The sequence below is a fragment of the Aptenodytes patagonicus genome, chromosome 3 (genome assembly GCF_965638725.1).
Source record: "Aptenodytes patagonicus chromosome 3, bAptPat1.pri.cur, whole genome shotgun sequence".
Classification (NCBI taxonomy): Eukaryota; Metazoa; Chordata; class Aves; order Sphenisciformes; family Spheniscidae; genus Aptenodytes; species Aptenodytes patagonicus.
Window position 1 is genome coordinate 82,585,529 of NC_134951.1, and position 23,961 is coordinate 82,609,489.

General features: G+C 40.4%; 2 protein-coding genes across 21 annotated transcripts in view; both read left to right on the forward strand.

The window, feature by feature from the left end:
* Window positions 1-5,201, forward strand: part of AFDN (afadin, adherens junction formation factor) — a 135,725-nt gene extending 130,524 nt beyond the window's left edge. For all 20 annotated transcript variants that reach the window (XM_076334006.1, XM_076334010.1, XM_076334008.1 and 17 more), the window contains 2 exons: window positions 1,781-1,865; window positions 3,025-5,201. In XM_076334006.1, the coding sequence (XP_076190121.1) occupies window positions 1,781-1,865; window positions 3,025-3,169 (230 nt within the window). In that variant the 3' untranslated portion in view covers window positions 3,170-5,201. The remainder of the gene's footprint in view (window positions 1-1,780; window positions 1,866-3,024) is intronic.
* A 4,803-nt stretch (window positions 5,202-10,004) lies between these two features.
* KIF25 (kinesin family member 25) overlaps window positions 10,005-23,961 on the forward strand; it is a 45,304-nt gene continuing 31,347 nt past the window's right edge. The window contains 7 exon segments of the mRNA XM_076335537.1: window positions 10,005-10,108; window positions 10,110-10,191; window positions 10,994-11,059; window positions 15,083-15,199; window positions 17,119-17,257; window positions 22,261-22,364; window positions 23,600-23,688. Coding sequence (XP_076191652.1) covers window positions 10,005-10,108; window positions 10,110-10,191; window positions 10,994-11,059; window positions 15,083-15,199; window positions 17,119-17,257; window positions 22,261-22,364; window positions 23,600-23,688 — 701 coding nt within the window.

A 23,961-nucleotide genomic window follows, 5' to 3' on the forward strand; every position in this document is an offset into this window, starting at 1 on the left:
TACGTAGGCTTCCAAAGGCCCTTGCTTCCCTTCTTTATTTGGCACTTTGAAGGCTGTACATGTAATGGATTAGGTAGCTCTAGAACCATCACCCCACTCTTCCTGCCTCCCATCATCCACAACCCAGAATGCCATTTCATATGTAATTGCATTTCCCAATCCTGCTTTCTGTTAATTTTAATGGAAAAATTAATCTCAGGGAAGTGAAATGTTCAGTGATTTTTTTTTGTGTGCGCGCGTTTGTTTTTTATGGAAAACAATCAGAAGGACAACCTACAAAGATTTGGTTAGGGTTTTGGTAACCATTAAGGAATATTGTAGTATGATGCTTCGCCTTTAATAACCTAATTCATAAACCATACAACTAATTCTGAATACTCTTATTTCGTAATTTTTAAAATAGCCATGAGAACAGGTTAACTTCACCTGATTGCTCAAGCTTCTATGAAGACTGCCTGCGTAACGTACAAAGCCGTTTGCACAAAATGCAGAATTCACTGTGCAGTTTACCATCTCCCATCTCGCTGACTCTCTTACATTACTGTCCTTTACAGCTCTTTTCTGTTCTGAATGTTAACTCCAGTAAACCACGCTTCTGCAAATTTTGCTCTCGTACCTTCTTCCACTGGCTCTCTTAAGACCCCTGGGTCTGTCAACTAACCAAGGAAAAAGCCAAGGCCCAAATCAAAACTGCTGTCCTAAAGCAGGTGGAAGTGTAAACCACAGCATGTGGATCCAGACTTTTCAAAGTAGGGAAGGTAGTACTTGTTGCATGCAAGACTCATCTCTGGAAGGAAAAAAATCTTCGTGTGCCTGGCATACCTAGTATGATTTGGTCTGCTACAAATTTTTGGTGGAAAAAATTTAGCCTACAGGACGCTAGCTAAATTTGCTTGCGTGTTCCAGCCTCGTGTGTCTCTTTTACTGAATATTTATGAGAAGTTACATATACCAGTGGAAGAAGGAAACATTTCCTTCTGTACCGAAGAAGGTTCACAAGACATAACACGTACAATATTGAGACCAGAACTGTCTGAAGACAAATCTGAGTATTGTGCTGACATTAATTTTTACTATTTTCCTGACAGCTATTAAGAGAATATGGTCTTAAATACAGATTAAATTATTAAACTTTTTGATTGGAAAGAAAAGGTTTTGTCTTGTGGCCTTTAGAAAGAATTAATATAACGTGTAAAACCTGTGTGTTATATCAACTTAAACTAAAGGTGCAGTGCTGCAAGATACTTGCTTGATAATTAAATTTAAGGGCGGGAGGGGGCATTTTCCGAGTTTACTTAATCAGACTAAACAGAGACAACAATTCTGACTCTGCTGAATTGCAAAGATGGTATATACTAATCGTAGCTTACTTTTAGCCTCATAAAGAGAGCAGCTGCAGCTAACTTATTTCCTGTGGAGCTTGTTACAGGATAATGAAGTGTGTTGCTCTTTCTGTCGATCTCCTTGAACAACTTCTCATGTCTGTCTTACAGTAAGCCATAATAAGATAAAGACCATGATTTGATATGTGCTGGATAATCTAAACAACATGTGTTCTGACTCAAAATTAGGAATAAAAAAATTACGGCTGTTTTGAGGGGGGGTGGAATTTAGTAGTACTGGTTTTAAATATTCTACAGGTCAGGTGACCCTCTAAATTTATTTGTTTCTAGTTTGAGATTATTTCTTGAAAGAAGCACTGCACCTTTTTGAAGAAACACAATGTGAAACTTCTGTGTTGTAACTGCAATCCTTCAACTTACTTTTTCTTTTGCATAAGGAATAAATTCATACACTGGATCTACAGGAGCAGCTGTTGGGGCCCATGAAGTCTATCGGGATCCGAGAGACAAAAGATCTAAAAGGTGACATGCAGGAGTCCATTAACTCTTATACACCTGACTTGGCTAACTTCTGCAATATTTTCTGTTGTTGTCGTTGTTGTAGCTCTGTGGGCTATCCAAGAGTTCTGCAGTTGGCTCTGGAGTATCACGGGTTACTATAAAATACAAATAAGTTCTCCACAAGTCTTCAGGTGCTCTGAAGTACTACTTCACAGCAGCAGATTTCAGTGCTACAACCGAGTAAACTCAGTAAATCATTGTAAATTAACAACTTCAGCTGTTTTAGGTGTACTTATAAATCTGAACACTACCTCTCAAGTGGGATTCTTACCAAATTTGTAATAAGCATAAATAATACGGGCCATATCTTACACGTGAGCGGCAAGCTTTACTGTGTAGCGTACTGAAGATGTGACTGGGCTTGGCTAGGATTCTGTAGAAGCTGTTAGCCCAGTTCCTGCATTTTAAAATGTAGTTGATGTTCCAGTGGAGTGTGCAGAGCAGAGACCTCTTGGAGCTAACAGTGAAACCTTCTTCTGATCAAGAAATTGAAATATATTTCAAAGCTTTATTATATGAGAGTTAATCGCATATGTAAAGTATTGTTACAGCTACAACTAAGAATGATTTGAGATCTTCACTGCGGTGGTCAGAAACACATAATACAAAAATTGGTTTGCTACAAGGATAAGAGATAAGCGCAAGAACTTAGACGACGATTGCACTTGGAAGCTTTGCCAGTAGAGAATAAAATACAGAGGTGTTGCAGCCGCTACAGCATACCTCGGTACTAGTAGCTTTGTTTACCGAGCCATAAAAGCTTTGTATTCCAGTGCTTTTTCCTAGACACGTGCCACCACAGAAAGGCTTGCTGATGGAGCCGTAACAGCAGTGCTGTGCTAATATAGACCGAGCCTTAGTTTGCACCTGCACTTCACTTTGAAAATTGGCGAGCAGTTGCATTCACGTTAATGTGCCAGAGGTGGCTCGTGAGCCACTGATTTGTCTAAGTGATAGCACAATGTCAGAATTAAAGGTGTGTGTGGGGAACAAAACCTTGCAGAACACTAAACGGAGAATATTTTGCTGTCGTCAAAAAAGCTACCAGTCACTAAGAATTACTATATTTAAGGATATTGTAGATAAGAATTATAACAAAGACTTTTTGTTCCCTTTCCAGTCAAGATACAGATTTACCTGGAGCACCAGAAAACTTGACGTTCAGGGAACGCCAACGACTTTTTTCACAGGGTCAGGATGTATCCAATAAAGTAAAAGCTTCTAGGAAATTAATGGAACTGGAAAATGAGTTGAACACAAAATAAGATTAAAGCACCTTATCAGATGTAACTGAAGATCTCTAAATTGAGGGATTGAGATGGGGGGCACACTACTAATGAACAGAAAATGAATGTTTTCTGAAAGGAGTGACTTTGATTCCTCTATATCTAAGACTGTTAATTAAGATTTAGAGATGTTGCAATAGCAAGAAAACTGATTACTTTGCCAGGAGCTTGTGGTTTATACAATGAAAGCACTGTAAAATTTTAATGATATGAATCACGTGAAGGTAACTTCTTTCTTTCTTTCTGTTTTGGGGGTTAAGTTCTTGTGCACCAGACCAAGTAGCACTTGTCAAAGATAAGTTCTCTTTCCTGGTGTTTTACAGACACACTTTTGTTTTAGCTGCTGAGCAGAGAGAGTGAGAATAGCTTGAACTGCCTAAACTAAACTGTGCACTAGAAAGTAGTATTTTAGGTTGTTTGGTAAGAAGCCAGTATCTGGGCCACCTTAAATAAGACTTTATATGCAAGTTTGACATACTGTATGGTGTTCATACAATGATCAGCATATCAATACAGATCTTACCATTACTCAGTACTGGAATAACACGCATTCTGTAGGTAGAACCTTGGAATAAAAACATTTCTAGGTCTACATATTTGTTGGGTCTAAAACGGTTGCGTAAGAATTCATCTGTAGTTATGGAGAAGTCTGTGTGTTGATGCATCCCCACTACATGTGCTTCAGACTTTCAAAAATGTCAAGATAAAACCTTTGGATAATTGTTCTATTAAAAAATTACATCAGCAAGAGATGCTAGGCTACGCTAGTGGCCCTTCATCGGTTAGGACCAAAACGTTAGTAATGTGTTAAAGGCGAGGAGTAACGATTCCAGTTCCAAGGTGAGCAGAACAGATCTGTATGTTTTCCGAGAAGGACAGATTAGAAGTTATTAGGCAATTAGGCAAGGAACAGTATTGATAAGTCTGCTATTATCAGTTCAGCAATATCTTTCTTTCTTTTTTTTCTATGGAGCAGTGAACTGGCGTATTAGTGTGAAGCATCAAATACAATACTGCTGGCTGGGAGCGGGGATGTCAGTAAGGTCGTTAACAGACTTGGTATGCTGGCAACGAACCATCTCTGCTCACGCTGAGGAAGCAGTGCTAGCGAGCTCTTCTTTAGTCTAGCTGGCTTTACTGACGTCCTGTTACTGTTGTACTGAAAACCTTCTTGGCAGTTCAAGCTATTTTTTCACACTGTAATAGCCTTATTTAATTTTAAATTGTTAATCTTTTTCCTCCCACTATTTCTCAGCTATGCATATGTGGCTGATGATGTTGGGAATAAGGACCTCATCAGAGTTTTTCTCATTGTGTGATGTTAAGACAATATATATTGTGATTCCAAACAAATTTTCTATTTGACAAAGCCCTTTACTGGCTTTAGATGATTTTTTTTTCCTGTATCATATTGTTCTCTTATAAATATATATTTAGGGAATTGTGCACACTTCCAAATACAAAGGGGTAGACTTTCACTGCCTTAGGAAAGAAATCACTTTTAATAAGAGTTGTATGATAAATAAATGCAAGTTAATGAAAATTGGAGTGTAAATATTTTTTACGTATTTCAGGTTTCCTATTTGAAAGTGTGCTTTTACCGTTTCACCTGTTAAATATGAAGTAGAAGATTAAACTGGTTCAAAGTGTTAATGAAGGATCTGCATGCTTGCTATGTCTGTTAATCAGGAAAAGCAAGCCTCTCCCAATTTATCTTGAGAACACTAGCAGCCTTACAGTGACAAATTTTTCTTAAGGAAAAACACTTATGCTGTGGCTGAATTACTGTTGCTGCTAGAATCTGAAAAAGGCTTAGCAAAAAAATACCTATAACCTTCAGTCGAGTGGATTTGGCCGCTATTGGGCATTCGGGTCAAGTGTGAATATGTGTAAAAGTGCTTTTCATATTTGTCTGTGCATTATTATGAAAAACATCAAAACTGCTGTAGTTTCCCATTTCTACTGTATTTCACTTGCAACCTATTTTTAATAAAGTTTGTATTGTATTTAACTTTGCATTAAATGTTTTTTATACTGTTTGTTACTGGATTCTGCATTCATAACAGCGTTGGCATAAACCAGAGGGGCTCTTGTTAATATGTTTTGCCTTACCTGTCCTTTTAAAATGTATTTACAAGCAAAGTCAGTGTATCTCACAATGAATAAATGAAAACCTCAAATTAATTTTACATGGAGAATCAACAAAGGAGGCTGATTCTCATGGATCAGAGAGGAGAATTTCTTGGCCTGGTGGTGTTCAGTATCTGTAGGAGTGACTTGAAAGAAGTGATTTTTACAGCTTAACCAGCAACTTATGAAATAGTAAATATTGGTGGGGTCAGTTATGCAGGCTAGTCTAGTCGTACTGGGTTTGTGTCCTCCTCAAGTGCAAAGTTGTACTTCTAACAGCGAAGAGGAACCTGGAATGCAGCTTCTTTGGGAAAAGTAAATAGTATTACAACCAGAGCCTCCGTTGCGATGCTGTGGTTAAAAAGTCATTTGATCTCTTTATTCTGAACACAAAGACAAGATAACTTTTTGTCAAATCTCTGAAGAAAATCGGTTTGGCTGACCTGGAAGTTTGGGGGAGGGTGGACTCAAATTCAGTGTGTAGTTTTGAATGAAGGTTGAGCTAAAGGACTTAGGAATGGTGGTGCTCCTCTTTTATCGTTGGATTGATAAGGTTAGATGACTTGCCTCTTGATGGGAGACAGCAGTTTAAGTTCTGCTTGGGGAGGGTGGGGGCGGGAACCAGGCCCCAGTGAAGTGCAGTAGATGCCTTCTGCTGTAGCTGAGCGTCCACCGGAGCCGGGATTGAGAGCCACCTACACCTCTTCCCAGGTGAGCACCTTAATCTCTTGAGTTGTGGGGTCTACGCTCTGGAATTTTCAAAATCACTAACGAGGACATTCTGCATTTTAGTGTGAGAGATGTGTGTATAAAGGCAGGGAAGAAGCTAAAGGAACCACAGAGAGCCAGAAGTGCTGTGTAGTATGTTGCGAGGAAATGACTGCCAGGACCTCAAGGCATGGCTGAGTGGAATCTTTTATCCATGTTTTAGGTCTGTAGCTTTTGACTGTGAGAACAGACTAAAAAAAAAAAAAGAACTTTTAATTTTGAATATAGAATGTGTAGTCTAGAAGAAAAAGGGAACAATCCATTGTCCTCCTGTATGGTAGTCCCTCAGTCTAAGCAAGAGCAAAGAACCGGTATAAGCAGAAAGTGATTTATTTGATGAGACTATTGTAGTTGTCACAACTGTCAACTGTGTCATAGAAACATTTATTTCCAGACTAAAGTAGTCCAGGGGTTGCAGGGGAGGAACTGTGTGATATGCAACAGTGGTAACGTGTTTTCAGTGGGAGAACAAGTTTTGAGCTATGCCCTGCACAGTTCAGGTCAGGTTTGCCAAGCGAGCACGGTAGTGCTCACTGCTGTGCTTTAGGGACATGAGTTGTCGTCCTTAGTAGCATAGCTCTTGATATTTTAATTGATGATGACCCTTATGATGATAACTCTGAAATGACATTTGCATACGCAGCCAGGTCTGCCGCTCCCAGCAAAGGCTCTTTGATTATTTTAAACCTCTCTCAAATTCTCCCTTCTGCCCCTATCATCCACATACGCTGCTTTTCAACTGCTTTTGCGTACTGTTTGTACTGCGGTCTTGCTGGTAATTGCGGAAAAGGCAGGGAAATTAAGACATTGACAAAGTCCATGGTATGTGTCCTGTTTACTGAAATAACAAACTATATATGTGATTGCTGTTTGTAGGTCAAGCAATGAGTACACAAGCTGCAGAATAAACAAGACCGTTCTTTACCTGCTAATTCAATTAGATAACATGAGAAATCGTAACAAAAACAGCGATGGTAAAAAATGAGTTTCACCAAGAATAGTCTTAAAACACACATAGTAACTCATGTATTTGATAATAAGAATGGGAAAACATTTGGCTCTTCCTTCTGTGCTGTCAAATGATACTGCTGTCCCAAATGGTCAGTTAGTGGCTGTGTGGCGCAGAAGGCAAAGACTCACAGATTAAAAATTCGCAGTCGGCTGACTTCTTTCCCAGCTGTAGTGGCAGGTAAACTCCACTACTGGGGTTAATGTGAAATGCATCATAAGTATTCAAGACAATGCTGACTTAGTAATATCTTAAGATTTATAATCCACCACGGTATTTCACTGATGCTGAAATTAAGAGAGTAAAATGTGGATTTAGGCAGTTTCATTAAATTTCTGGCCCTCCGGATCCCCAGAAGGATCTGTAATAAGGCAGGGCTCTGCATTCGCAGGGGGAAGACGGGATCAAGTTGGTATAAGTTTGGGGAAAAAAACGAGATTCTTCAGAGAATCGGTGTAGAAAGGTGTGCTGGAATACAGCCTTGCAGCATTTCCAGAAGATAGCTGGATTTTATATTTGTTTCTTGCCTGTATCCCACTGACGGACTGTTTTGTTCCCTGCCCATCAAGCAACTTCTGAACTTTAGAAATAGAAGGAAGTTCCCAAAAGAGAATTGCTGCCATTATGGTGAGTCACAGATCATATTGTGATGATTTTTTTTTTCTTGATACAGATGGGACTGAGTTTTCAGTACTATCCAACTTTCAGGTGTGCATAGAGAAATGACTAAATAAGAGTAGTCCAGGGATGCTCAGCTTTAGGTAACTAGCTTGAAGTCAGAGTGATAGTAAATTGTCTTCTCTGTTACGGCCTACAGAAACCAGATTCTTGATCTCATTCATAGTGGTTAAAACCCCCAGTAGGGGAGAGATCAACCATTACACTTCAGAGATGGTCCTTATGAGTTGAAGTTGACTTATGTTGGAAAATAACATTGTTCTGACTTGATTGCTGCTGCAGGATAAGCATTACATGTAAAAATCACAGCTCAGTGTCAAAAATTGAGTCACACCCCCCCAAGCTACTAAAATATTCTCCCCAAAATAGCTGACGTTGATAAAATCCTGTCTGCCTTACTTAGTGCCAACATCTCTTGACATCCTCGGTATTGCAGTACTTTGGAAGTCTCTTTTTTTAGCCTAAATCTATTTGTCAGTTTTCATTTTTCCACCAATGCAGAACTAGTTGCAAGGATGAACTCCTGAGGGGCTTCCAGTCAGTTTGTTTTTTTTAAAACTGAGGCTATAGTTTATGGGAGGGAGTTGTAGTATCACGGAAGACAGTTGATAGGGCTGCACAGAGATGTCTGGTTTGGTCTGTGAGAGGTGGGCTGCATCTGGGTTCCTCTGTAAAGGATTGCTATCCATCTTGTGCCAAACATGGAGAGATTCACTGCTGTACGCCTTTGGATTTTCTAGTGCCTGTACCACAGCACATTCACCACGTTCAGTAGACAGTAACTTGAGACTGCTGTTTTGCAGAACTGCGTTCCTCTGTAATTGTGATGTTGGCTTCAGTTTCTCAAAAAAAACCCCCAAACTGTAGTGCAAAAATAGTGTTATTTCCCACTTCCAAGAAGCTGACAGTAGCCAAATAGTATTCAGACTGCTTTCAAGATAATGTTAATCTTTCAGCGCAATACAGTAGAGCATTAAGTAGTATTACTAACGTATGTCACACATCAGCCTCAGAAACCTTAGTATGAGATCCCCAGCCATAGCCTGAATGAGTAGCTCCTGTCTTGGGCAGCCCCTTAGGACTCCCACACCAGCTGGACCTGCAGGCTTTGTCCATCTCCTAAGACTAGCCCTAGACACTGGCTTTGTTCTCAGAGTTACTGAATAGTTGAGGTTGGAAGGGACCTCTGCGTATCGTCTAGCACAGGGTCAAAGCAAAGTCAGCTACAGCTGGTTGCCCAGGGCTGTGTGTAGTTGGGTTTTGAGTATCTCCAAAGATAGAGACTCCACAGCCACTCGGCAACCTGTGCCAGCGTTTGACTACCCTCACACTTAAGGGGAGAAAAAAAAAAAAACAACCAACAGAAATCACCATTTAGAGGGAGCTTCCTATGTCTCAATTCGTGCCTATTGCCTCTTGCCCTCTCACTGGGCACCACAGAGGAGAGTCTGGCTCTGTCTTCTTTATACTCTCCTGTCAGGTATTTATACATATGGATCAGATCCCCCTCACCCTTCTTTCCTCCACGCTGAACCCCGCCCCCCCCCCCCCCCCGCACACTCAGTGTAACAGATGTTCCTATCCCTTAATCTTCTTTGTGGCCTTTTCAGCCTTCGACCAACTGCTCAGAGGGGAAATCCTGTAGCCAATATAGGAGCTCTAGGCTCCTCCTCACCCTTTGTTGTGGCTGCTGAACCTGAGCGCGGGGCCTGCGCCCCTGGCCCCAGGAACTGCTGCTCTGGGGTGAAATCTTTCAGTAGCCTTACACCAGCCTTGGGAGCCCCCGGCTTCGCTTCTGTCCCTGCACTCTTCACCCTAGTCCTTGGCCTCGGCCTCTGAGGTCGCTTATCCCAAGCGACGCTGCAGATTGAGGGATACCGCTGCCGGCCTCCAGTCCCTATTTATAGCACGCTCGTTAACTGCGCTGTTAAACGCGGTGTGGGACGAACGGGGAGCGCTGCCTCCGCCCGCCGCTCCGAGGGCGCTCTCCCTGACAGGTCGGAGGGGCGCCGCTAGCAGCCGGGCCCTCGCCGTGTCCCCGCCCCGTCCCCCCTCACTGCGAGAGGATTGGTGGGCATCCCTGCCACTCACAGGAGCGTCCCTTGCCGCCGGCCTCGCGCCGGGGGGCGGCTGGCAGGCGCTAACGGTCGGAGGCGGCGCGCGTGAGGCGCTCGCCCAGCCAATGGAAGCGCTTGCTGGTGGGAGGGGAAGAAGGCGGGTCCCGTCACCATGGCAGCCGGGCAGACGCCCCAGCTGCATTTCTCATTGGCCAATTTAAATCCCCGAGGGGTGCGGGGCCGAGCGGGGCCCGGTCCGCCTCGGCGCGGGAGCGGGGAGGACGATGCGGCCGCGGAGCGGGCTCGACCTGGGCTCCGTGTGGGCGCAGCGCGTTCGGCAGCTGGAGCAGCGGTTGCGAGTGAGCCCCGCGCCGCGGCGGCGGGAGGGGAGGCGAGGGGCGGGCGGTGGGGAGAGAGCCGGCCCGCCCCGGCCTCCGTGGTGGCGGGAGGGGAGGGCGGGGCACGTGGCGGCGGGCAGCGCCTCGGCCCGCTGAGGGCGGCGGCACGGCCCGCCCGGCCCTCGCCTTTCCTGCCCCTTTCGCTTAAAAGCATGTTTCTAGGCTTAAAACTGAGGCGGGAATCCGAAATGCAGCAGCCTGTGGGGACTCGGCCGGCAGCCTGATGCGGGGGAGAGGCCGCTCCGCCTGGGGCGGGGTTGGGAATGGGGTTTCGGAGCTGTGATCAGCCTTCCCAGCCCTGCTGCTGGGCAGGATGGGCGTCCAGCTGTTTCGGAAGGCAGCACCTGTGCGGAGGAATACTCTTGCTGCGACACCACTGAGGATCTCTAAGAGTGCAGCCTTGGAAATGGAAATTTATGTGGTTACTTATAAATAAATTAAATAGCACTTCTCTAACGATCTGGGAAGCGTCAGGAGATGGTTTTATAAAGCAAAAGCACTTAAAATTTTGTACGTATGCATTTCCACATAAGCAGGCAAAGTGACAGAAAATACAGGTAATCGTGGAATAGTAAGAGCCTATACTAATTTTTATGTGCTTGTAGACAAACGCTGTGCTGAGGAGATTGGGGGTAGGTAGTGCTTTGAATTTGGAAGGCAGAGAAACAGGAATGTAATAAAACTATTATAATGAAATAACGTTCATCAGACTCGTACTTATTTCATTTTTACTGTTGTGGTTTTGGGTGGGTTTTTTTCTTAGACCAAAGAAGAAAGAATAGTTGTCCTGGAAACTGAAAATGCTGCTCTTCATCTAAAACTTGCAGAGGTAACCATTGTTTGTTTTTCCAACAAATTCTTACAAAAATAGAAAAAAAAGACATTGAAATCTGCCTTTCTATTTTCAAGTTTTGCACTCTTTACCTGTTGGGGAAATCTATGAAGGGATTAAGGCTCAGCGTTTCTTTTTTTTGTTTTTAATCAGCAATAACAATAGACTGATTAAGTAACTAGAAGTTGATATGCATTGAAATAACTGCCATTGTTTTAAATCTACAAAAGTGAACTGAGGGAATGACTCCACAAGCATTAAATACGGAATATTGCTTTCTGCTTGCAGGGAAAATATTTGCCTAAAACACGAGGGTAGATTTTGAAGGAATACTTTTTAGACATAATTGGGATGATCCTTTAAAAAGTATTATTCATAGAGTGCAGGAAAGACATTTCATTATGAGTAGACTTGCCAAAGATGCCCTATTGCATGTCTTCATAGCACTCGTGTTACACTTGTCTAGAAAAGGCAAGGTAGTGTCGCAGAGCATACAGCAACAACTGGATGCCCTCATTTCCTCATGTCCTTCTACAGAAGGTTATGTTGTTCCTAGACCATTATTGAAACAAGGAGCAGCCTGTGATGATGCTTGGGGTGTTCAAAGGTAGGATTTTAGAGATTTACAGAATTTTGAATATTCATCTATGCTGCTAGACCAGAGCCAGCTGTGAGTATTAGTTGTGATAGAGACCGTTGGCCAAGAGTTTCTAATCTGGGCTGAAACATTAAATGGTTGGGTGACCTCAGGAAAGCCATTTGCCCTCCCTGTGTGTCTGTTAACACCTGTGGATAAAAGCAGGTTTAACATTTTTCAAAGCCTGACTGGAAGCAGATGGTACATCTGAAATGAGTTTTGCTAGGTATACAGAAGAATACCGTAATTGATTCTGAGAAAATGTTTCTATTATTTTTGTTCTGCTTTATAATATTTACCAAATATATTAAGTATTTCAGCTGTTTTTTTTTTTTTTTTACTCTCACAAACACAAGAAAGAAATTATTTTAGTCAGTAAGGTGCATCAGATGTAGGAAGTAGTTATCTGAGTATTAGATAATGAAGCCTTGTTTTCCAAATACAGCACTGTTTCAGTTTATTGCAAAACGTGCTGGAAGATACAAGCACCTGCAGACACATGAGGAGCGTGGCAGTGTTACCACCATCAGTCAGAAACAATGTCAAATGGTTTGTGGAAATACTTTACAATTAACCTTGCACCGATGTTTCTATTCAGGCGGTTATTTAAATACACTTAAAAGACTTTCGCTTCTCCTTGGTTAATTTGCCCCAACAATCTGAAAACGTGAGCTAAACTGACATGAAATAGTTTTACCTTAATTGAAGAGTCTCTATTAAAAAGAATAATAATTTTAATTAGATGAATTTAAGGTTGTGCAATGTTGCACCATATCTCCCAATATTTCACCAGCTATGCTGGTGAAAAAAGGTACTGCCCTCAGCTATCAGTCACTGACCCTTCAGATCTGCTGGTGGAGCTGCCTGAATGATTGATCTGTAACAAGTTCAGTCACAGTGACCAGGGTTAACAGAGGTCTCATTCTTAACTTGTAAAAGCTAATTGGATTCGTTTTGGCTGAAGTGAGTGAGGGAGATTTGGAGACAAACTTATGAGGATAGCCATAAATTAGGATTTGCAGTGTAAATGTTTGTCTATAGGTTCCATCAGTCTAACAAAAATGTTACCTCTTGCTGTAGACCTTCCCTTGCTTATGTCCTTAAGACAGTCATGAATATCAGCACTGCCACTGTTTTCTGCAGCCTGGTATATTATTATCCTAGCAGCATATTGTAAGCATTGCTATTGAACATAAGAAGTCAGATTCTTTCCCTGTAGACTTGCTTTTGCCTCTTTGGAAATGTGTTTGTCTACCTGCACAAAAGCCCCTTGCTTTTGTTCGCAGCCCTTGAGGTCCTGATCCTGCTGTCTTCCATACATAAAGCCAAGTCTGCCAGAATGGATCCGATTGCAGAGCTGAGATTTCACTTTGGAGAACACCATTAAGTAGTTCAGTTTCACTTCTGTTTATAAGAAAGCTGACTATAAGAAGTTTTATAGTCAATTTTTGCTTCTCATGCATGAGCACAAATTTGCAAGCTCTGGCGTACAAAAAATTCTGATGAATGCCAGAAGTATTTTAATGGAGAAAGCCTCAAAAACAAGGCAGCCTTTGCAATAAAGATGAACTTGATAGTGGAAGTGATGAGAGGTTGACTGCAATGAAAGTAGAATTGACTGTTCCTCTTTTATTGTCCATGTTGAGAAAAATGGGGGAGTCGGGGGAATCTGCAGATGGTGGAAAACGTATCAGATGTTAAAAGTAGGTTTAACTAGCTTAAGGTTATTTAACAATAAGGCTTGAGTACTGCAGTTGCTTGCATCTATGCTTAATTTTTCACATGTGATTAGAGATACTAATTCTGGTGCGCTACTTGTATGCGTTTTTGTCAAGCATGTTTGTAAATATTGCATCTAAGTAACATGACTCTTGAAGATCCTCGGAGTAAAAGAACACATGAACACTGTATAGAATCGGTCTCAATTTCTGGGAGCTTAAAGCCTGGAATAAAAAATGAGAGTTCTTTTAAAATAATCTCTTCCTGCTATTTCTTTTCTGCGTAAGAACTTTTTATGTTAGTGCTAAGGTGGTGTATAGCTGTGCAGGACCTACAGTTGCATTTGTAATTAGAAGATGCATGTTTTGCGAAGGTGAAAAAGACATGAAAAGGTTGGTTTAGGTAAGTGAAGTACTTTTCTTGGAAAATATAATTCTCCTTTATTCTAACAGCTCCAGGACATTGTATTGTTTTCGCAGATGTCATCTGAAGTTAAACTGCAATTAAATGTTTACTTTTTACCTATCATTTTCAGATGATTGGAATTAAATCAAACCCATTATGTGCGTAGATTTAGCTCTTTCATGTCATTTTACTCTTCTATGCTCTGTTAAGTTAAATAACAGGGATCTGCAGTCACAGAATTTATGGCCCGAATAAAGTAGGAACCAAGTCTGTGCTAGAGACAAGTGCATTCCAAAAATAAGGAAAGAGGCTATTAGTACTGGTTAAGGAATGATAGATGTCAACAGGTTGCAGGGGAAAGTAGGTGAAGAAGTTGCAGCTCATTTTAAACACCAGGACTGCCAGTAAATGACGAAAATGCAGTGTTTAATATAATACAGATTCTGTCATATTGCAGAATTTCACAAGTACTCTACAGAGATTTCTTTTTTGTGTTCTTGCCTGTAAATATTTAAAGTTGCACTATTTCTATTTTCCTTTTGATTTCAACATCTCAAAAAAAAAAAAAAAAAATTTGGCCGTAAAAAATGCTTTTGCATAATAGGTGATTTTAGATTATTAGAAAGCATTCTTCTCCACATCCTTTAAAAATTGCTTTGGTTGCTTTGATCTCCGAAGACCCAGCTTAGTGCTTTATTGGTACAGTTTTGCACTATTGCAACTCTCCTGAATGTAATGGAGTTGGTGTTGGCAGGAAGCTAGAGCGACGAACACGAAGTTGGGGGCTGTGTATTACCGGCTCCTTCAGGACTTTAGCAGTTAACGCAGGTATGTGTGTCCTCGTTCTGCTTCGTGTCCTTTCAGAGAGCTTTCCGCATTAAATGTAGTTGCCGGAAGACACTTAAACCAGCAACGTAACCAGCCCTTTTCCCTAAGTGAAGGCACAGTTTTAAGCATTTAGATCCACCTCAAGCATAAGTAAGGGGTTTAGGTACTGCAAAAGCGTTTTTGTAATCTGATGCTGAGGTTTACCACCCCAAGGAAGTAGAATATTGTGATGTTAGCCAGTTACCTCCAGGTCATCCTTCACGTGACTCAGAAAAAGGTAAAAGCAAAGAAATTATGTATTTACAACACCACATGTAATCAGATAGTTGAGTTACAAATGTTTACAGGGACAAAGGGGACAGAATGCAACAGAAAACATGAATGCTTTGAAGTGATTGTTTAGGTGAATTTTTTTTTTTTTTTTTAAACAGTATCAAGGGTTGGCTGGAAGAAGCACTAATGAAGTATTGCAGCTCTACTCTGCTCATGGTCAGCAGCAGAAATTGCAGAGGAGTTCTGTTGTAACCCAGCTGCATGGAGCAATAAAGGTAAAGACATTTAGTAATAATGTAGGCATAATCTATGCCCTAAACATTTACATGATTATCAAATATAGTAAAACCCAGAAAATGGTCAGATATGAACCTGATCTATGGCTTTATTGTGTTCACAGTAGTGCTTGCAATGAAGGGTAGCGATGCCTGAGTTGGCTTAAAATTTATAGTGGTGTTGCTGCAAAAGGCCACAGAGTCACCCGAGAAGCTGGTGGAAGTGGCTGCTCTTGAGCTCCAGGATCTTATGTATAGGCTGCTATCAATACCTGAGCTAGATTTTTGTAATCAGAACCTTGCAATCTGTGACTTGACTATCATACAGACATCCCCTGAAAAACAATAATTGTGATATACTTTAACAAGATAGGCAGATCCTTTAAAAAAGCATTGGAGAGCTCCACTGATTTCACTAAGAGTTCTGCTCTGGTGGACCTCACAAGAGGGAGTAGTTTGCTGTATGCTCACTCAGGTTGTCTTAGTTTTTGCATCACAGAGACTGGAACTGTTCTCCCAGTACCAGTACCATAATATTTTCCTTTGTTGAAGTACTTACTCCTTAAGTTACTCCACAAAATGGTGAGGTCCTTTCAGGGACGCTAACAAATGTCGGCTTTTCTCAGGGCAGCACTGAATGCCTGCATAAAATGACTGAAAAGTATCTCAGGAAAGAAATCTGATTCTTAACAGGCAGAAGGATGTAGCTTAGTTGTAGCATAGCTGGACTAGATGATCGTTGTAGGTCCTTTCCAACTGAACTATTCTGTTCTATTCTAATTACAGTGATTCTGCTCAGTAAATTTTGCAGTGGTGTTTTACATTTTAGGTTAGCTAGAATGGCAGAACTGCTTGTGATGCAATGCCAGTGGATTGAGATGGTTTACTATCAGAGATCAATGAATGTTAGGAGAGAGCAAAGCTCTCCAAATAAAAGTCTAGATTAATGGTAATGCTATACCCGTAATTAAAAAAAAAAAAAATTCTTCCCAGTTATATTCTGTGGCTTTTGAGAGTGAGAAATGCAGTGATTTTCTCCCTTCAGTTTAGATTACTGTTTTCTCATTGAAACTAATCCATTAATTCAAGGTCAGTACCACAGTTGGAAAAATAAAATGTCACAGAATATGTGACACTTTGTACCAGGCTGACTAATGAAACATCACAGTGCCTCTGTGAGATAAGGTATTGTTAAGTTCATCTTACAGATGCCTTTACATGTTCGTTCCAAGACTTAGGTGTCAAGAAGTCTACTAATCCTAAAATCAGGTCAATTTGTTTTTACTTTATTTGGACTTTTAAGTGAATATAAGCTGCTCTTATAAACATTTAAGTCTCATCATGTAAGTTATGCTGAGTTATATCCATAATACAAATACTTTTCTGAACAATAAAGGTTTCTGATCTTTTCAAAATACATCTATTCTCATAGGAAGGCATAGAACTGGCTTATTTAAGAAATGACTTAGAGTGAAGCTTGGCAAATACCTCCTGATCAAAGTGTGGAAAATGAATGCAGTAAGGGATATATGGATCACAATTTTTCATTGCTAATTCTGGATATGTCTTATAAGTGGACAGAACACACACATGCTCACATACACTTATTTTTGTTTGATGAAATAAGAAAGAGACTTTGTTATACCTGAAGCTGTGTTATGGTCCAAGTATGTACCATAAGATGGTAAGGATCCATAAAGTCTTGCTGAAGTCTTTAGGAAAGGACATTGCTAAATATCTTGCAGGATCCTTCTCTAAACATGCTGAAAGATATACTCCTGAAGACTTCCTTTCATCAGGCAGAGGGTTCTTTCTGACTGTGATATCTCACCATAATTATTTGTGGTGGTGTTATATTGTTTCTTCCTTAACCGCTGTTTCTGTGTCTTTATAACGTATTTTTTCTTCTTGCTGAGAAGAGGCTTAAGCAAGACCTGAAGAGCCTCCATTCATTTGCTCTTGAGCTTTCAAAAGACTTTCAGCGTCAAAGCAAGACTTATCTTTACCAAGTTTTGACAGCAGTCCAACAGATACAGCTGCAAAATGAAGCAATGCAAAGTAAGGCTTGTTGCACTTATATTTCAAACATGTAACATCAACAATGTCATTGTTAAAAGTTACTAACATTAAAAGGTTGAGTTTGATTTTTGAGAAACGTGTCACTGAAATTGTAGCACTTGGGTTTTGTTTGACTTTAGATCATCAAGGAGTTCTGAAGTGTTAGAGTACAAATAACTCTGCAGAGGTTATGACTGATAATTTGGATTTAGCTTTTGTGTTTGATTGCAGCTGCTACTAGACTGCTGCTGAGTTGGCTCAGCTGTAACATTTTTAATCTGAAGTTCTCAGGCTTGTTATCTTGACTATTTTAGAATAGCTGAATAAAGAATGTGTTGCCTTAGCTGAAATTTGTCTGCTTTTGACTGTACCAGAAAAGGACTCAGGTGATTTCAGAGATTTCTGAAATTAGGACAGACTGGATTTTTAATATTTCTGTGAATTTACAGAGAAAATTTTACTTCCAAACCAGTTCCACTCGCTAGACTGTAGATAATAACACCCTGCAGACTACTGTTTCGGAATTCAGGTCCTTTCGTGTTCATGTGTACAAATAAAGCAGACCCTGCAGTGCAATGGCACTTTCTGCCCTCATCACTGAGGACTAAGTGCATTGGTCCTACACCTGGATCTCTTGGCATGGATCTCTGCACCTGCTTTCAATATCCTCGATTCTGGTGGAGCTCCTACCAGGCCTGAGAAGCACATGGCACATATGGAGCTTAAATTGTTTGAAGCTTAGCAGCCTGATGAACTAACAACAAATAAAAAAATTATAATTTGAGTGATGCTCTGATATCCATGTGTTGCCATTTAAAAGGTACTTTTTTCTCCTGCTTTACTTTTTGGTTGAAATATTTAATTTTGGGACTGATTTGGTTCTGATGGGACTACTCATGCCGATACCAATAAGCACCATTCTCACTGATGGGTGTTTGCAGAACTTGTCCCTGTATGTTATGTACTAAGTTATGATTAAAATTGATTTGATTACCATATTATCCATGTAGATAAAATGCTTAATCAAGTTGTCTTTAAAATGGAAATAAACAAAGTGGAAAATTAACCCTAGATAAAGGTGGATGTTCCCCTTATTGAAGCAGGGGGCTAAATGAACAGATAGGAGGTTGGATTTGGCACTTGAGCTGTTGTGGTGTAAATAAATAGTAAGTATTCCTCATGAGGCTTTGCAAATTCCTGTTGACTGTTCTCAATTTGCACTTTGTGGTTCTATGAAATCATAACAGGGAGAAACTCCCTTGCCTATAACAAAATAGTGTGTTGGTACTTATGCGGATGACTTACATTTTTAATTTGGCCATTTTTCAGTTCTCTGTCAGATGTTTTAGATGGAGATTCTATTGTTAAGGTTAAATATGACAGTCAGAATTGCCATCCTTAAATTACATATAATCTTTTGGAAACAGAAAGCCCAAAGTGTGTATTCTGGAGACAATATATGTTATCAGTTTAATCCTAAAACAGAGATTAAAAATGAGGGAGAGAATTATAGAAGAAACGTTCAAGTAGGTTAATTTCAAGGCTGTAGTTGACCTGCAGCAAACTATAAAACTTTCCTGTAATAACTGAATAGTCCCTTGCTTAGAAATACTTATTCACAGCCTGAAAACCAGGCTATTGCCATCTGTCCCACTGAAATTTAAATAGTAGTAATTCTTAAGAGAGAGAAGTGCCCATTCTTTTGTTATAGGCCTGTTTCCCTCATAAACAAAGCTGCTATCATTTTAGCAAAAAATACTGGCCACCTGACTGCAAATGATACTACCGAGGCAGATGCAGTAATTCAGCAGACTTCTGGAAGGGTAGGAATTTCTAAAAACTTAAGATGACTTTTTAGATTGCTTCACCACACAGGTATTATCAGAAAGAGGAAAAAACAGCATCTGTGCATGCAGAACATATTTTCAGAGAGGGGAAACCACTGTTCTCACTGCTTGGCAAAGTGGCGGGCACTAAGGAGCAAAATCTGTCCAAGTGAATATGTGACAGAGGAGTTGCTGCAGGTTGCTGACATATTTTGTGAAAGCTGCTGCAGCCCAGCGACTTAGATATCCTTTGTGGTTCCAGGACGCTTTCTCTCTGGGGTGGAGAAGAGGAAAAATTGGGTAAGGAGCTTATTTCCCACTTAGCCCATATGCTGGCACCTATGTGTGGTGCTCCTCTTGGAGAAAGCTGAGCTCTGCACTGTGCTGATGACTTGTATTTGTGGAATGTGAACTACCATCATCTTTTACCCTCAACTCGACAGCAGAGTCTCACCAGCTCAGCTGCCTTTGGAAAGCCTTTCCTTCCTAGCGTAGAGTAGGGGAGGAGGAGAGGGACTTTGGATCCAGCAACAGAAATATTGCAGCAGCCTAAAGAATAATGTTATAGCCCAGGATATAAAACACAGCTGAATTCAAAAGAAATTCTGGAATTAAGTCTATTACATCATAGCTGCTTATCCTAGAAGGCATGGTCAGATGACCTCCTTTTTAAACTGGAATCTAGTTTAGAAAAAAACATTAAAAACCTCAGGGAACTATGGGGACAGCTACACATCCATATCTGTGCTAGGCTGTGGCGGTGCTAGGTTATGCTGCTCCTGTTGTTCATGTCCCTGTCGTGGACCTTTCCGTTATGCCGGTGTAGCTGTTTGTGTGACCACACACAAATCGGATCAGGGAGCTCATCCAGGACAGAAATTACTCAGCATGAAGGATTGCTTTTAGACCTCCACGTGACCGTGGAAGCAGTTGTGCAAGCACAGCAGAAGGTCTGGTGCAGCACTGAATGGGGGGGAATGAAAAACTCCTTAACCAGGACTGTCAATTAAAGAAACATTACGGTCCTGAATGTGTTTGCAAGCCATCACTCTTCTACAACTGTTAGTATGATTATCGATGAAGATCCTAACTGTGCTCAGTGACGTTTAAACAGAAAAATCGGCATTCCCAGCTCCCAGAAAGTTTCTGTATAGGTTGATGAGATGGGCAAAGCATGAGGGAAAGGGATGTCACTACATGCCTGCAGCCGTTACAGGCTGCTTCTCTTGAATAATGAAGAGTGGGTTATTAGTATTTTAAAACAGATGCACCCAGTGGCTGCCCCTAGGTTGTGGATGAAAATGTGACTTCAGCTTGCAGCTGATGCCAAACAGAAAACTAGCAAAATGTTAAATAAGTGTTTATATTTATAACTATATAGCTTCACTTTCAGAAAAATTACAAGTTCAGAAATAATTTATGCATTAGGAAACTTGCTCTGTGGAGCTTCTATTCAAGAAGTTTATGTGCTGCACATAAAGCTTTACAGAAGATCGACATTAAAACTGATGGTTGACTCTTACAAATACCAAAATATCGTCTGCTAAATGCAACAACTTGACTCATTTTTTACAGATCGCAGTCCTTCACCTGTCTGCTCAAAAGCCCTGGTGTCAAATTAGGAAGCCCCAAGGTTGAGCTCTATTTTCACAGTCATCTTCACCATAGGAGGGCTAGTTAGAAAAAGAAAATTGAGTAATTAGGGCCTAAGTTAACTGAAACTGTCCAGTAGGCTCCTCACAGTCCTCATGAAGAGACCACTTAAATATTGAAAAAACCTAGTAATTTTTTTTTTTCAAGACTGGAAGAATGGAAGAGTACCCTTAGCACCTATTGCTTAACTTTACCGCTTATTCAAGAGACTTCAAGAACTGAAAGTTTGTGTGTACACAAATTTATAAATTAAGATACTTATTATGGAGATTACTTAAATAATCAATGGATTCCAACCTCGTATTTTGAAAAATACTGTATGATTAGCGGTCAGTGAATGCAAGAGTCACTTCTGACAATTTATTGCAACATATTTGCACATGATTCTCCAAACCAAGACATACTAGTGTTACTCCACATACAGAATGCAAGAAAAGGATTTTTCTTAGTGAAACTCCTGGACTTTGATTCCCCAACTATTAACATCATGTTTCCCCTGCATGCGTGTACTTGTGGAGGAACGTTATGAGCTGGAGGTGAACAGCGTGCGTATTACAAAAATTAAGATCTGAGAAATTTCTAGTGTAGACAAATCTCCCTTGAAGTCATCTGATTTTTAGTCTATACCAGAGAGTGTAAATCATGTGTGTGACATGCTGAGATTTTAAGCCTGTTCCTTTCTTTGTAAGGTAGCACATACTGAGGCTGGTGGCCATCCTGCTACTCAGCTCTCACTCTACATCTTCAAACTGCTCGCTAATTCCTGGGGAGATTGATATCCCACTGGGGTTCCTAAAAGCCTGCTTTGTACACAAGTTTACAGTCACATTATGTGCCTTCTGGGCTGTATGTTTGTTTTAGGCCTGCTCAGTGTTAATGTAATTGGGCTGAAATAAAACCATTTGTGAACTTAGAAGGCTTTTATAATGACCCATATTGCTCTCCTCAGTTTTGTGAAGGAGACTCCCTGGGGTTCAGAAGATCAATCTTTTTTATGAAATCCTACCCATGAAGCGAGTGCACCTATCTTAAAGGGGAACCTTATAGCTGTTTTACAGGATTAGTAGCACTGTCAATGAGGCTGAGGATAAATGATAGGTTAACTTCTTGTAAAGTTAGCTGGCATGAATCTAATAATATGCAAATATGGCACGAGCCTTGCAAGTGACAGCCCCATCCAGAAGCAGGTTCGTTCAAGTTTAAGTTTCAGGCTTCACTGACAGATAACACTACTCTAACTAAACTGACACATTTGAACTGCCTTTAAAATCTTGTCTTTTTGATTGTTTTTCGAGATTTCACATGTATACCTGTGGTAATTATCTGTAACTTCGCCTAGCCATTTCACAGCAAGAAGTATGATGGGATTTTTCAGAGGTGTCTAGTAAATTAGGAACTAACCCTCCTAATTTAAGTTTGGTAGAAGTTAAAAAGGTTTATGCTTATATTTCATGAGGTGCTACTGGAAAATTAATTTTGTAAAGTTACAGAATTTAGTTCTCTGAAACAGCTTTCTTCTTCCAGTGTTTCAGATAAAAGCTTTTGATCTTGAGCAGTCTTTACTAGAGGTGACAGAGAGATATGAGAAAGAAAAGCAAAAGAGGAGAGCTCTACATAACAGCTTAGTTGTAAGTATCTTTAATAACAGAACATTTTATTATGTTGTTGTAATTATGCCCATAATTTCCTCACCAATAAAACTAATGAATATACTTTTCATGGATATATCACTTCCCCCAGCTGTCTATATACGATGCATTTCTTTGCTGAGGCACATTTGTCTTACAATAAGCCCCAGCCCATTCTTTTTACACAAGCATCTTCCAAATGTGCTCCTGGAGCATACTGCACTAAGGAGTATCATCCATTTTCAATAGTGAACAAAACTTGAGTTTCTTCATCCTGTTTTCTAAATATGCAGCTTCTGAAATTGTTTTAGAACTCTTAAAATGATTAACTTGAAATTGCAAAGTGGTCATCTTTTATTTTTCCAAATATATCTAGCTGTATCCTGCTCAGCCATTAGTGATGGCTTGGGATTAATTTTTTTCCTTTTTGTACTTTAACTTTACTCTTCCTGCCCACCCCCCCAGATGACTAGTTTTGGGTTGCCTGATTCAGGACCTGATTTTTAGAAACACAAGCCACCTTCAAACAAAATTCATTTAAGTTTTTCTACCTATAAAAATGAAGCTCTCTGTTAAAAAGTACTTATCTTCCAAACTCTGCCTTGTGTTGCAGTTTACTGAAAAGATGTTCCCCAAGGCGGGGGGGAGTTAACGCCAGTGGTCGCTAGCCATCACAGGCAAGCTGTTTTCACTAATACAAAATGAGAAGAACTGATCACCAATAAAAAGGAAGGAAAACAACCAGGTTAGATAAACTGAACTCTGAAACAACCCACAGAGAAAACTCAGTTACTGGCTTTTTAGTCATGTATGAACACACAGTGGAGAGGAAAAGGTACAAAATTTTTTATATTCCACATCTTCCTCAGGGCTGGTGGAAGAGAAATGGAGTGTGTAATCTTGTCTGTTAATACAAGTGTTTGAAGAAGCTCAAGTAAAGAGGAAGGAGACTGAAGAGGGGAAAATGGCTCGGATTGAAGGCCTTTTTTTTTTCCATATAGACTGGAGAGGGCTACAGGGTTCCAGAGCTCTGAAGAGCTCATGCTTCCTCAAGTACTTTCTCTTAACTTCTCAAGGCAAATGATATTGATACTATTTTTCCTTCCACAGAGTCTAAGGCTGTGATGTTGTAAACACCTGCTTTCTTAAACACATTCATGTCTGCTTCACAAATTTCAGTGTATTTGTCCTCTCCAGTAGTTTGTGTTAAATACATCTTAATATTCTAACCCTAGGAACTGAGAGGAAATATCAGAGTCCACTGCAGGATCCGACCATTACTACCTTTTGATACTGCTGCTGGACATTCGATATCACAAGATAGGTAATTTAATTTGGCTGTGTTAGATCTTAGCTGACTCATAATTAATATATAGAGAAAACAATAGTTATATTTATGTGAGAACAACTCTGTTCTTGATTTTTCTGATTTTATGTGTGTGGAGAGATGATGATGGTATCATAAAAACTAATTGCTGTTTCCTTTTCTTTCTCCTGCTAAATTGGCTTTAGCCAATCTCATCCCCTTGTCTAAAAGTATGTCCACCTGAAGAGAAAGCCATAGCTGTTCTGCCAAGCCAGGATTATCCCTGGCTTG